The sequence below is a fragment of the Leopardus geoffroyi genome, chromosome A1, assembly GCF_018350155.1.
Source record: "Leopardus geoffroyi isolate Oge1 chromosome A1, O.geoffroyi_Oge1_pat1.0, whole genome shotgun sequence".
NCBI classification, from domain to species: domain Eukaryota; kingdom Metazoa; phylum Chordata; class Mammalia; order Carnivora; family Felidae; genus Leopardus; species Leopardus geoffroyi.
In genome coordinates this window covers 188,177,692-188,192,920 of record NC_059326.1, presented here as the reverse complement: position 1 = coordinate 188,192,920, position 15,229 = coordinate 188,177,692, and the positions used below count along the sequence as shown (strand labels likewise).

Sequence of the window (15,229 nt, the reverse complement as noted above, 5' to 3'; positions counted from 1 at the left end):
GGGTCCATGCTTGCATTGTGTGGTAACACATGGCCCAGAAGTCTTCTGCCTCTCTAGATCTATGTCCCTGGCCCATGGAAGTTTGCCCAGAAACTCCTGTAGTTTTGCTTAGCAGTGAGGTCAGCCTGCAGCTAAATTTGGGTTATCTGGGAGGTGAAAAATACCAACTCTGAGTCAAACTGCCTCTGATGTAATCCCATCTCTGAGCAATCTGAAGCAAGTTTATTGTGTTTCTTATCCTCAGTTTTCTCATCTGTAAATTGGAGCCAACAATGTCTTCCCCAAAAGTGTTGTATGGAGAATTAAATGAGATGATGCTTGTGAATTAGCTTGGCACATGCTTGGTACAGAACTGTACTCATGGTTAATTAAAATAGGGCCATAGGAAGAAGGCAATGTTTACCTTAAAATGGATAGCACTCCAAAGGGCTAGAAGATATTTGGAAGCCCCTCCAGAAACTTGCAATCCATACCATGTGGTTCCCATCTAGAAGTTTCTACAAAATCTTCCCCATACCCTACTCACAAGCACTTACTAGAGCAGTCCCACAAAAGGAAAAAACAAAAACAAAAAGAAGGTCCCTCCTCTTTCTCCCTTCATCTTTTCAGGACTCCTGAGGCAACCTTCCAAATTTGTCAGTTTGGCGTCCAGTAAATAGCTAAGAAACGCTGGGCATTTCCTGTCCCGGCATTCTTCAGTACATGGCAGAGATAGGCAAAGAAAACTGCCTCTTTCTCACACTCCTGTCTCCTTTGCCATGCCCATGGAACCCATAGTGATGCCACACCTCTATCCTAAATATTCCCACCTCACCCCTGGGCCCCACACTGCCACCTCTGTCAGAAAATGGAAGTGGAAGGCAGAAATCGCCCTCTGACATCACATTCTTGCCTTGCTCCCCAGGGGCCGGGTCTGTCCTTTCCAAAGCTGAGCTCTAATACCAGATACAATTTTTAGATGCCCCCAAGGAAAAATGTTCTCACCACTTCCTTTAGACCTTTCTGAACTTGGTGGTCACCGCAAGTGAAAATCCCCCAAAAAAGGTTGGATGCTTTGGTTCAAACAGCACAAAAGAGGAGAAGAATGGAGACCTATGTCATGTATTTATTTGTTTCCTTATTTAACTCACATTCATGTTCAATGTCAAACACAATTCTCTGTGAGTCGTTAGATACACATTCCCATTATTCATCTTAGACCATGAGCTCTGGGAAGACAGGATAAGGTCAGCGTCTACTCATTTTACTCAGTTCAAGTTTTGCTCCTTGATGAAAAGTAAAACCCTGGGTTAGTTCTGTTGCCCAAGAGTGAAAGAAGTTACAGTGAGATTGAGTGGGAGAGAGGCTCAGCAAACAAAAGTAAGAAGTAACAGTGTGGAGATCAGTTGGAAAAGGGCCCTGTCAGGAACTCGGCGCTGAGAACGCTCCTATAAGGGATTCAGGAAAAGTGTGGAGTAAAGCAACACGTCCACAGCTCTCAGGAGATCCTCAACAAGGTCTGGGGCCCGAGACGTTAAAGAACCAGTGGTAAGGGGTAGCCCTTTTCTTTATGAAATTTGGCAGGGGAGGTGACGGGGATAAGATTAATACATATAAAATCACAGAGGACATCAATAATAATAGCAGATGTTTTTGGTTTTGTTTTTTATGAGCAGGTCCCATCCTAAACTTTACAGACCATAGTTCCTTTAAGTCTCAAACCATCTAATATGTGCATTATCTCAAGAAATAGGAAGCAATATCCCCAGGTCTCAGATGAAACAAATGGAGGCTGCAAGAGGTTACATGCTTGCCCAAGATCACACTCTTTTCAACTAAAGCCGATATTCAAGCTCAGAGCCTGTGTCAGGCTGCAGAAACAGTCACAAAAAAAAAAAAAAAAAAAAAAAAAAACCGTCATGGGAATGGAGTAAAATCTCTGGGCTACTAAACCTGGCTCTGTCTTAGTAAATCCCTTCCTCTTTCTAGGACTTCATGCTCCCACGTGTAAAATAACAGTGTTGAAGTAGATCAAGGGTCAGCAAACATTTTCTATAAAGGGTCAGAGAGCAAATATTTTGCCTGTTGCAGCTACTCAATTCTGTCATTGTAACATGAAAGTACCCACAGACAAAACATAAGGGAATGAATGTGGCTGTGTTCCAATAAAACTTTATTTACAAAAACAGGCACAGGCTGGATTTGTTCCACCGGCTGTAGTTTGCTGACCCCGAACTAGATGATCTTTAGGGTCCTTTTGAATCTGACATTTCAGAAGTTGGTGATCCTAACTTCTGTTGTAGAAGAGCCCAGAGGGGCCAGTGACTTGAAAAGTCAGCGGTAAGGAGCCTATTGCCATAAATTTTGTTTTGTGATATTTTGCGTTAACCTTTGATGGTTTTAACAAATGTGGTTAGAAAGTAAATCCTGGCAGTGGCAATACAGAGGCAGCTTGGGAGAGCGTTAGCGCCAGTAAAACCTCCATCAACTCCCTGCCCTCGGTCTTTGTTGTGGACAATGGCATCAGTCTTGTGGAACAGCACAGCACAAACAGAGCCGCCACCCACCTTCAAATCAGATTGCAACCTAAAGCCTCTTTCTGGAGAAATTCTGGGACGACCACAGATTCCTGGGCAAAAGGATGGGCAAAGCCCAAAGCCATGAAGGGACAGGCAGAGTCGTTTGAGAAAACAGCACACATGCTCCCTCACCTTCAAGTCTGCAGCACCTGTTTACCTCGTCCCACCAGAGGAGTTGCTGGGGCATAAGAAAGAAGGGTTCCCTGGTTCCAGAGTCAGCAGGTGGTCACATTCCACCTTCTGGCACCCCCTGTGCCCTCACGCCCCAGCCCCCAACTCAGGGTTCCTGGGCTCTCCTGGAGCACGTGATGTAAATACAGCCCCTGGATATGACTTGGCAACTAACCTTCACCAGCCTGCTGCAAAGGGCTGCTACTGAGCTCTCTCTACCTTCCCAGGAAATGCTGTGCCACGAGAATTTCTGGGCTAGGGGAACCCACACCAAAGACTGACAAACTGTAATTACCAGAGAGGACAGGTGTGCCCGGGAGGGCCAGGGCAGGAGCTGAAATCTCTCCCTCCTGGGAGCCTCTGACCCGTTGCCTTTGGAGGCAGAGGAAGTGCTTCTGCTACAGCCAGTGTCCCCTGCCCAGAACAAATGGTGCTTCTCATTTCTCCCATCTGGGCCACAGCAGGGGCAAAACTTCTCCTCCAAGTCCTGGAGACCCAAGTCTACCTCACTCCTCCAATTCTTTTTCATTTTTAGCCAGTGCTAAAAACGGGTGCATTGTATTAACCTGCTAGCCCTGCGGCCTGGGGCGGCTATTCTGAGACTCAATTTCCTCGTCTATTAAATGTCAATAGTAATAGCGTCCACCTCATAATATTATTATCAGGATTAAATCAGATGATGTATAGAAGGCATTTGGGGCACCATGGCTAGAACCTAGAAAGCCCTTAATAATCTTGGCTCTTACTAGGTGCTAGGCACTTTACACCCATTATCACATTTAATCCTCACCTCAGCCCTGTCTGAATTAGGGACTATCATGACCTTCATTTCACAGATGAGGAAACTAGGGCTCAGAGTGATTAAGTGACTTGCCCGAGGACACACAGCTAATAAATTATGGGAACTGGGACATACCCCGGGTCTATCTGATACTAGAGTTCACTTTATTATCTTGCCCAAGGTCATATTAATAGCTGTTACATGAGGGAAGCAGGGTTAGAATCCAAGTCGGCTCTCAAATCCTCAGCAGACCAAGTGCTGGCCTTGGAGACCAGGAAGCCTGAACTAAGGAGTCCCTCCGCAGAGCCCTCTGCCCTGGAGAGCTCTGCCTTGCCATCCCTTCCCTGACCTCTGCTTTGCTCAGGACCCTGATCACATTCTGTTTTCTGTTGTAATGTCCTTCAGGGCTAACACTGAGCCTTCTGCCACTTTTTCTTTTTCTTTTCTTTTTTTTTTTTTAATCTCAGTCTGGTGCAGAGAGAAGGATGCAATCTTTGGAGCCAGACAACAATGCTTCGAATACCAATGCTGCTTATTCAGTGAATGAACCCCTCTGAACTTCAGTTTCCTGGCTTGAAAAATGGGGACAATTCTTGCCTTGCATTGCTGTGAAGATTTGAATAAATGCACGTGGAGTGCCTTGCACAGTGCCTGGCACACAGCAGGTACTCTCTGAGGGGTGCTTTACCAAATCATCCTCTCTCACAGCACCTAGCTCAGTGCTAGGTTATCGCTTGCTTGATTTAATTCATCTTTGATTTGCGCACAGCACCTAGCCTGGTGCCCTACACAGAGCAGATGTTCCCATATGTGGATGGTTGAGTTGAAAACTACAGAGAGAGGGGTGCCTGGGTGGCTCAGTTGGTTAAACATTCGACTTTGGCTCAGGACATGATCTCACATCTCATGGGTTCGAGCCCCACATCTGGCTCTGTGCTGACAGCTCGGAGCCTGGAGCTTGCTTCAGATTCTGTCTCCCTCTCTCTGTGCTCCTCCCCTGCTTGCACTTTGTCTCTCTCTCAAAAAATAAACAAACATTTAAAATTTAAAAAAAAGAAGAAAAGAAAAGAAAACTGTAGAGAATTAGAGAGGGAGTACCATGTAAAACTGCCCGGTCACAGGTAAGAGGTCTCCTCCCATAGAGCCTCTAAGCTGATCTCAGAACCTTGCATAGCCTTGGTCTCCCCACAGGTCAAACTCAATGGCAGCTTCTCCTAGAGGGCTCACAAAAATGGGAGCTTGCGACATCAGAGGTTTGTAATGTAATCAGATGGATAATGAAAAGGTTCTTCTTCCCCAAGCCTCGAGTGAGTCAGAGCTCTATGCTTGGCTTTGCCCCAGAGAGTACCGAGAAAATGAAATATAGCCTGTATCCTCATGACACCTAAACAAATGGTCAATTCCGTGGGTCAGATATCAGCCAGAGGGGTTAAGAGGTATCTCCTGTGAAGGGAGGGGAGGAGCAGCAAGGAAAGGACCATTAGCAAAGGTTACTTAGTGGGGTCCTGGTACATGGCTGCTTTTAAGACTAATACCTACCTACCTGTTTGCCTTTGGGTGGGATGTTTGTTTTGACTTCGTGAAAGACACCGGTAAATGACATCATGTCTGAAATATGCACAGATTTTGAACCTTTTGATCTGGCTCAATAATCTCTTCCACATTCTGATACCTGAACCAAGTCATGAGTGGATATCATGTGTAGCTTCCCTTTGGGGCAGAGGAAGGAACACTGTTCTGTGGGCTGGGGAACTGGAGTTTGATAACCAGCTCGGCACATGACTATCTACCGGAGTTTACCGATTCCCTCTGCCTCCTAGACCACCACAATGGGAAGATGGGCAAGGGCAAGTTCTGATAGCTCTTGAAGAGCTAAATCACCTTAAACCTGTGTTTCTCAGATTTTTAGAATCTTCAGATACCCACTTCAGCAAATTTAATTGAAATAGCGGGAAAAAATCTGTTTTCAGGGTTGCCCCTACCACACATTTCTTAATTTCAGGGAAGCTCTTGAAACCGTGTATTTTGTGCATGTGAGAATCTCTGCATTTTGGTGGGAGGAGACGATTAAAGCCTTAGATTAAAACCTTGGATAGGTGTGCATTAACGCCCTGATCCCCAAATACATACATATATGTATTTATATATTTTTATTACATGTTTATAAAATAAAAAAAGAGGTTAAGATGCTACCTCTAGGTTGAGGACTTAAATGTAAATCACCCTGAGCATTCTTCTGGCTCCCCACCCCTGAATATCAGGTTTTAGTAATTATCAAAGGTAGACAGTGGGAAGCCCTAGGTTCAAGCTTCTGGACGAGAGTAAACGATGGCATCAAACTTTACTTCTCAATCTATAGCTGTCACTACTTTGCTCTGCCACATGTCTACTAGCCACATGACCTCAGGAATGCACCAAATCTCTTGGAACCACAGTTTTCTTATCTCTCAATGGACAATGGTTACGCCAGTCTCAAAGGATTGTTGTGAAGAATAAACAAAAACAAGTAAATGCTTGGCTCTCAGTAGGAGCTCAATAAATGTGAGTTCCCTTATAGTACTAGTCACTCAGGTCTCAAAATTTTCTACTTGGGAGATAGCTCTCTCTACAACAATCAATCCACTCCCTGCCTCAAATGTAAATTGGTAGAGTCACTTTGAAAAACAATATGGAGGTTCCCCCCCAAATGAAAAATAGAACTACCACATGATCCAGCAATTTCACTTCTGGATATATATCCACAGCAAATGAAAATAAGATCTTGGGGCACCTGGGTGGCTCAGGCAGTTAAGCATCCGACTTCAGGTCATGACCTCACAGTTCGTGAGTTTGAGCCCCACATTGGTGTCTGTGCCAACAGCCCAGAGCCTGCTTCAGATCCTCTGTCTCCCTCTCTCTCTGCCCCTCCTCAGCTCACACTCTCTCTTTCACTCAAAAATAAATAAACATGGAAGAAGAAGAAGAAGAAGAAGAAGAGGAAGAAGAAGAAGGAGAAGGAGAAGGAGAAGGAGAAGGAGAAGAGGAGGAGGAGGAAAATAGGACCTCAAAGAGCTACCTGCACCTCCATGTTCATGCAGCATTATTCACATTAGCCAAGGATGGAAACCATCTAAGTGTCCATCAACTGGTGGATGAATAAAAAATATAGAGTACACATGCACAATGGAATATTATTCAGTCAAGAGAAAGAAGGAAATCCTGCCATTGCTACAACATGGATGAAACTTGAGGCATTATGCTAAGTGAAGTAAGATAGACAGAGAGAGACAAATACTATGATATCACTTATATGTGGAATCTAAAAGCCAAACTGATAGAAACAGAGTTGAGTGGTGATTGTCAGGGGTTGGGGATAGCAGAATGGGAAGATGTTGATCAAAGGGTATGAACTTCCAGTTATAAAATGAGTAAGTTCTGGGGATCTAAGGTACACCATGGTAATTATAGTTAATAATGCTATATTATATATTTGAAAGTTACTATGAAAGTAGATCTTAAATGTCCTCATTGCAAGAAAGAAATGGTATTTATGGGACATGATGAAGATCTTTGCTAATGCTATGATGATAATCATTTTGCAATATCTAAGTACATCAATTCAACACATTGGATACCTTAAACTCACACAATGTTATGTCAATTATTTCTCAATAAATCTAGGGAAATAAATCCACCCCCTACAGTGCTTTCAGGGGAAAAGGGTGGCACAGCTGCTAAGCGCTCAACTCACAACAGACCTGTAGAGTTGAGTTCAATTCCTAGCTCTTCTCCATGATGGCTATGTGGACTTGGGCAGAGCTGAACTTCACTGTACCTTGTCCCTTCCACAAAATGGAAATGATGATGAGAACAGCCCTTCTTTCTTATGATTATCAGAAAATGCAAAATGTACTTAGCATACTGTCTGGGACATAACAAGTGTCGAAAAAATGTTAACCAACGTAAGGCTCTCCCTCAGCACATTTCTTCTCTCCTAAGCACCATATGCCCACCTTTGGAAGTGTATCCCTATAACTGTCCAACACGGATATCAGACAGAAAAGGAAAAAATCAATAAATAACCTGGATTTCCCAAGTCCCTTCCTCAGATGTCTGGAGGTCTCTTAATGCTGCCACCACAACCATCACCCTCACCCCCAAATAGCCCATTGGCTTGTTCCTCATTTCTTTCAGGTCTTGACTCCAACATCACTTCAGTGACATCCAGGGAACCCATTTATAATTCCAAATACCTGCCCCCACAACACACACACACACACACACACACACACACACACACACACACCATTCCATTTCCCCTCCTTGCTTTATCTTCTGTTACACTTGTCAACATAGGACACACCTCGCAATTTGCTTACTTATTTGTTTATTGTCTGTCTCCTCCCAGTAGAATGAAGCTCCTGGAGGGCAGGGGTCTTTGTCCACTTGCTTCAATTGCTATGTCCCCAGCGCAGGCAGTGGGTACCCGGTTAACAATTTGTTGAATGAACAAGTGAGTGAGTGAGTGAACAAACGAATGACCGAAGAGAAGCCTCTGGGCTTACCAGGGAGGTAAAGGCTGGGGGTTGGTCTCAGATCCCACTCAAGTCCCTCTCACCTGCTGCCTAACCTGGCAATTCTTCTTTCAGGCTCCACACAAGTTGCCTATCCCCCTAAATCTGGGTGCTGATTCCAGACGCCCCCTCCCCCAGGAGCGGTAAGCACCCCACGCCACTTTTGAGACCCAAGGGTGAACAGGAGGGGCAAGAATCCCAGCGGGCCACCTCAGGGTGGGGAACGGGGCTCCCCAAGCTCAGGTCACCCTTCCTCCCCCCCCATCCCTTGGCTCGCGTAGGTCGGTGGGGGAGGGTGGCGGGGAGCGCGGCCGGCCCAGGGCTGCCCAGGGTGGCGGCGTCGGGGCTGCGGGCGCCTTCGCCGGACCCGCATTGCCCCCTAGTGCCGCTCGGAGTCAGGGCGCCGGGCTCCCCCGCCTGATGTCACCGCCGTGCAGTCAGCCCAGAGGCGGCTGGTTGCGAGCAGACCCTCCTCGGCGCTGGCTGCGCTGGGCGCCGCTGCCCGCACACCCGCCGCCGGCCGGGCCGAGCCGAGCCGGGCGCCCCCCTGCCCGCCGCCCCTCCCGCGCCGCTCCCCGCCTGGCCGGCCCGGCGCGCCTGACGTGGACCATTAAACTTGGAGCTGCCGCCTCGGCCCCTCTCTCCTCCGCCTCCCTCTGACAGCCGGGCGAGCGGCGGCTAGGTGCAGGCAGGAGACGCGCCGCCGGGGCTGGGCTGCCCGGGGGGGAGATGAGTCCTCGCCGGGAGGGCGCCTCTGGGAAGAAGACCGCGGGCGAAGCAAAGTTGCAGGGCAGCTGAGGAGCTCGGCCACAGCCCTTCCAGCCCCGCTCACCCCAGGCTATGGAGGGCCGACTCTAAAATGAATCCCGATCTGGACACCGGCCACAACACATCAGCACCTGCCCACTGGGGAGAGTTGAAAAATGCCAACTTCACTGGCCCCAACCAGACCTCGAGCAACTCCACACTGCCCCAGCTGGACATCACCAGGGCCATCTCCGTGGGCCTGGTGCTGGGCGCCTTCATCCTCTTTGCCATCGTGGGCAACATCGTGGTCATCCTGTCGGTGGCCTGCAACCGTCACCTGCGGACACCCACCAACTACTTCATCGTCAACCTGGCCATTGCCGACCTGCTGCTGAGTTTCACCGTGCTGCCCTTCTCGGCCGCCCTGGAAGTGCTCGGCTACTGGGTGCTGGGACGGGTCTTCTGTGACATCTGGGCCGCCGTGGACGTCCTGTGCTGCACGGCCTCCATTCTGAGCCTGTGCGCCATCTCTATAGATCGCTACATTGGGGTGCGCTACTCTCTGCAGTACCCCACGCTGGTCACCCGGAGGAAGGCCATCTTGGCGCTCCTCAGCGTCTGGGTCTTGTCCACAGTCATCTCCATCGGGCCTCTCCTTGGGTGGAAGGAGCCCGCGCCCAATGATGACAAAGAATGTGGGGTCACTGAAGAACCTTTCTACGCCCTCTTCTCCTCCCTGGGCTCCTTCTACATCCCTCTGGCGGTCATTCTGGTCATGTACTGCCGCGTGTACATCGTTGCCAAGAGGACCACCAAGAACCTGGAGGCTGGAGTCATGAAGGAGATGTCCAACTCCAAGGAGCTGACCCTGAGGATCCACTCCAAGAACTTTCATGAGGACACCCTCAGCAGTACCAAGGCCAAGGGCCACAACCCCAGGAGTTCCATAGCTGTCAAACTTTTTAAGTTCTCCAGGGAAAAGAAAGCAGCCAAGACCTTGGGCATTGTGGTCGGTATGTTCATCTTGTGCTGGCTACCCTTCTTCATCGCTCTGCCGCTTGGTAAGTTGGGGACTGGCGGACGGGGAACAGGGCGTTTTCAGATCTGGGGTTTACTGACGAGCTTACTGTAAAGTTTTTCGTGGGGTTTGTTTTTTATGCAGCCTGTGTGTGTTTGGAGCCTGGGGAATACTGTTTGTTCTGCAAAGGCTTTGCAGATTGGGTAGCTGGCTAAGAACCAACTCAGGTGTTAGTGGAACACACTAAGTAAGGCGCTAGTCTCTTGAAATAGAACCACAGGAGGAAAATCTGGTATGTGGAATGACTCATTCAACAGCATCGGTTTAATAATTAAAAAGGACACTGGACTTGAACATCACACCAGCGTTATCTCAGTAGTAATGATGTGCGGGCTAAGGCAGCGTCACTAATGCAGCATACAAAATAGTTTGTAGTTACCGCAGACGCGGCATTTGGGAAGCAGGCAGGCGGCTCGTACGCAGAAAGGCAGTTTTCATTCAGCATTTCCAGGGCTCTTGCAGAGACCCACGCTCCCCATGAGCTTTGCAGAGGTTGCGTTCTCCCCTCCTCCCTTTACCGCTTGCTATCACCTCAATGCACTCCCTTCATTATGAGTTAATAAGGGCCTTTTAACAGCTGCACTGCCCCATCCAGGCTTTGAGTTACTAAAGCTTGAGATTTGAAAGAGAAGGAAGACACCCGGAGGGTCACATGTTTTCAGTTTTTACCCAGAAATGTTCTAACTCTGGTGATTCATGGAATACCCAGATTTAAATTACAGTGGTCCCTCACCTTCAGCTACCAGACACCAAATCCTGCTAGGATGAAACTGAGTTCTTCCTCTCCTATAAAAATATGTCCATCTTCTTTTGTTTAATGGTCTAAGTTGTTCAAAAAGCTTCCTGATTTTTTCCCAAGAAGACAAGGTCTGGTTAGGAGGTAAATCTACAGGAAGGTACTGTGACATGCTGTCCACATGGCTTGGGAAACACTTGTCCCTTCTCTAAGGCACTGACCTGCTTTGGGTTCCTCTCCTGTCCCTGGGAGACACTCCGGAAAATGAATGGAGGGAGGTGATCATTGCAAAGTCATGTGCCATGATATCAGAAGAGGTAACGGCTGCTACGTGCCACAACCATATATACGCCTGCAATCACACCCAGGGCTCAGTTAGAACTGAACATAATCCCTCAAACAACTAAAATTCTGAAGGCACACTGCTTTTAAGAGAAAGGGGCAAATGGAAAGAAAGTAAATTGAGATTAGGAGTTTCCATTTTTCAAAGATGAAGAAAAAAACCTGTTTAACCTACTCTCCATGTTGTCATTTCCAAGGCAGGCTTGCAAGTTAATGCCTTTCAGAAATAATTTTAGTGCATTACGTGGAAAACATTTGAAGCTGTACTCCACCCCACCCCCCTCCCAGGAGTGGTCACATCTCACTGCAGAGAAGCTTTTTTTTTTTTTCCCCAAGGTCTTGGGGTCCTTTTGCAGGCTTGTTGGGTTAAAGTGAGTAATAGTTCACACTGCTTTGGATCATGGTTGTACACGGAAGTGATTTGGTCATGTATTAGCTATGTGACCTTGGGCAAATGAACACTCACCTGTAAGCCTCAGTTTCTCCATCTGCAAAATAGAGCTAATTACTATTTGCTCCATGGGGTTTGCACTAATGCATGGAAAGGACTTAACACAGTGTCTGGTGCACAGCAAAATCTCAGTGAAAGTCAGCTTAGTACTACAAACAGATCCCAGTTGTCCCTCAGCTACAGCTGTGTTTTCTCTTTCTCTACTCATTTGACCATCCCACACCTGTGACTAAAGGCTCAGAAGAGAACTGAGTCCTTCTTTCTTCTTTCTGCCTCTGCCCCCCAACCTATAGAGACTAGGACCAGAGCATCCTCAGGAAGGAGAAGGCCCCAGCAGGATGCAGGGAATGGATCAAAGGTGCAAGCTTTCACTTTAGGGGGCAAGAGAAACAGGTCCAAATAGGTGAAGAGGCTGCCCACATGCTGAAATGGAAAGAGCACTGCCCTGGGGTTCAAGAGCAATAGATTTCTAATGTGAGCTTTGCCATCAATCAGCTCTGTTATCCTAGGCTTGTTTTACATCTCTGGGCTTCAGATCTCACTTTCAGGGAACAAGAGGGTTGGACTAAATCAAGGGCTCTCAAACTTTAATAAAGATCACAATCATCTGTGGAACTTGATAAGCATTCAGCTTCTTAGATATAACCCACAGAGAATTTGATTCAGTACATCAGATAGGTCTCGGGAATCCTCATGTTTAACCAGCCCACCAGGTGATTCTGAAGAGGCGGTCCACAGACCAGGCTTTGAGAATCGCTGGCCAGGGGATCAATCAGTTCCCTTCAGGCTCCAGCATCCTAGACACCAAGGTTTAAACGCGACAAAGCTTAGCCCTTCCCCAGACACGTGGTGGTGCAGGATGATGTGACTTCTCTGTGGGTCCTGCTCTTCAAACTCATCCTCGGTTTCATGTCATTCACACTATCCCCACCTGTCCTCCCTTTCTGTTTATGACCTTCTGAGGCCTTAACCCTGGATTCCATGGCTTGCCCTCAGAGCTTGTTTCTCCTCTCCTTGCCATGAGACCTTTCTGCACATCCCTGCCACTATCTCCCGGAGATCTCCTGGTGTGTGGTCCCTAAGCTACTTCACCCACCTCCTCTCCCCTGGCTGCCCAACCCTTGGCAGGTAAGAAATATGGACTCCAGGCCTTGGTTGGGATGGACTCTGAAAAGTACTCAAGAGCTTCAAACAGAAAAGGTGCTTTATCAGCATGTTTTTAATAATTTAAGAAGAGCATCCCAGCAACATGAAGATGTGGGTTTCTACTTCCCCTGAGTTCAAATAACACCCAAACAAAATAAGCATGATGTAGAACAATAACTCTTTTGGAATCTGAAGAAGGTTCCAAATTCGAAATTTTCCATGAAATTCTTTTCACTCACAAGGAGAGAAAGCAGATCTAGGGGAAGACAATCATTGGCAAACAGAGAAGTGCAGGTAGGAGTAACTTGCAATTAGCAACAGACTTCCAGGTGCCTGGATGGCATGAGATTTCCATAGCTGTGTTTGTCTTCTCTGTGGGAGAGAAGGGTTGGGATCCCTCCTGGGAAGGAGGGAAAATAGTCATGCCCTCTGCAGGGTCCTGGTCAGGGGCCCCATTTGTTTTCCTTCCTCGCTTATTTTTATTTTTGGGAGCAGGACTGGGCTGCCCGCAGGGCTGGGTCTCTCGTCTCCTGTGGAGTTCTCCCCACCTGTAACACCCTCCCTACCTCTTCCCCACCCTTCCCCTGTGGCCTCAGGCCAACTTGGGCCAGGGACCAGCTTTTCCTTACTAGGGAGCCGAGATGGACGCCACCAGACAAGGACCTCTTTATTCAGGCCCTGGAATCGGGCCTTGGAGGGACAGGAAATAATTGGAATATAATATAGTAGCATTTCTACGCAGTAGGCCATGTGCAAGATGTCCAAGGAATCTTTGGCTCCCAGGCATTATAATGAAGGCTAGCTCCCACCTACCTAGGGAAGACCTGGCCAGGGTCTTGAGAAGTGGCTGGGCTACTGAGGGATGTGCATTGCATTGTGGGGATACATTGGGGGGCGGGGGGGGGGGGAGGGGAGCAGGAAGTACTGGGCAGCCAACTGGTAGCTGGGCTTAGTGCGTTGTTTAGAAAACACTGGAACCTTGCCTCGCTCCAAATCTTTCTTCCGTCTTTTAAAATGCTGAAAGGCACCAGGAAGCCATTATTGAACTAACTGCTTTCCCCTCCAAATAAATGAAGGTCAATTTCAAAGAAACAGTTGTGTTCTCATAGTACTGGGACCAAATAGGAATCTCTCTCTGCACTGATTTGTTTCTGTACTCCTCTCATTCAAATTGGGGCTGATGAATTCCTGCCTCCCACAAGAGCACTGGAGAGGGTGAGGGTCTCAGAGATGACTCAGGACGGGGCCACCGCCACAAATATACACACTAACCCTCCAGCTCTGAGGTTTCAAAACACAGGGATTTGAGTTGCTCACAAAGAAAGCAATTGGTTTAAGTGAGGGAGAAATTTTTACACGCAGGGAATCCTTTCTGGAAAAGGAAAATTCATTCAACCATTTATGAAATCATCAATAAAGACTTCCTAATGCATCTACTCTGTGCTACATGGCCCCTGCCTGCAGGATGTTTACCACCTTGTGAGATCTTATTTTTATGAAGCATGTACTATATACCAGACATTCTGCTAGGCCCTCTACAGACATTATCTCATTAATCCGCGCAGCTACCCTGACAGGGGAGAGTAATTGCTCCCTCTCTACAGATGAATAGGCGGGAGGAGCTCAGAGCTGGAGCTGAGCTCAGAGAGGTTAGCCTTCTTGCCCCAGGTCATATAGCAAGTAAACAATAGAGCCAAGGGGTGAATCCCAGTCTGTCAGGACAGGCACATACCTGTTCCACTGCACCTAGGAGATATCTGGCCTTCTTGCTTCCCAGTCCAAATCTGCTCTCATGACAAATGTGCTCCAAAACTCCAGAGCTGCCATGTCAAAAGCTGGGTATTATACTTCTGTTACAAAACCCTGCCTTTCTTCCACTCCCCACTCACCTCTGCAAAAAAAGACACCGAGAAAATGTTAGGGAAGGGCATCCACACTCTAGCTCAGGGCTAGATTTGCTCCGTACCTACCGCACCGTGTAGGATGTTGGTCTCCCAACGCTGGACCGTTCATCGCTCCAGCCAGAGGAAAATGTGGGACCTTGCCCTTTATCTGAGAATCTAGCTCTATGTCTTTAGTCATTCATTCGTTTGCTGAATAAGTATATATTTATTGGATGTCTACTGTATATTGTGCTGGAGGTACAGTGGTGAGCAAAACAGCTATGTTCCATGTTCTCATAGAATTTAGTTCTACAGGGGAACGCAGACCATTTGAAAAACACATGCACACAAATAACACGGCACAAATTGCAACAAGTGACTTAAAGTAAAGGGATGAGATGCTATTAGAAGTAAATAATAGGAGTCAGCATATCACAGGGGTCCCTGAGGGACATTTAGGCAGAACCTGAAAAGTGTGGAGGAGCTAACTCAGTACAGGCAGCAGATAGAAGAAGAGGGTCCGGGCAGAAGGAAGAGCATGTCCAAGAGTCCTAAGGCAGGAAGTGGTGGGGAAGTAGCAAGCTTAGAGAGTAGGGGGACCAGGTACAAGTCAGGGCTGGAGGTGTGGGCAGAGGGCAGGCCACGCAGGGATTTCAGGCCACATCAAGGACTTTAGATTTTATCTTAAGGCCACTACTGAAGGGTTTGAAGCAGACAAGAGATACCATCTGAGTTATGTCTTGAAAAGATGACTCAGGCCTCCGTATGGAGCACAAATGAGAG

General features: G+C 47.6%; 1 protein-coding gene across 1 annotated transcript in view; it reads left to right on the top strand.

Annotated features, from left to right (window-relative positions):
* Nucleotides 1–8,449: 8,449 nt before the first annotated feature.
* The window catches only part of ADRA1B (adrenoceptor alpha 1B), a 52,876-nt gene continuing 46,096 nt past the window's right edge, over nucleotides 8,450–15,229 (top strand). Inside the window, exon 1 of the mRNA XM_045503168.1 lies at nucleotides 8,450–9,871. Within this exon, the coding sequence (XP_045359124.1) occupies nucleotides 8,923–9,871 (949 nt within the window). The 5' untranslated portion in view covers nucleotides 8,450–8,922. The remainder of the gene's footprint in view (nucleotides 9,872–15,229) is intronic.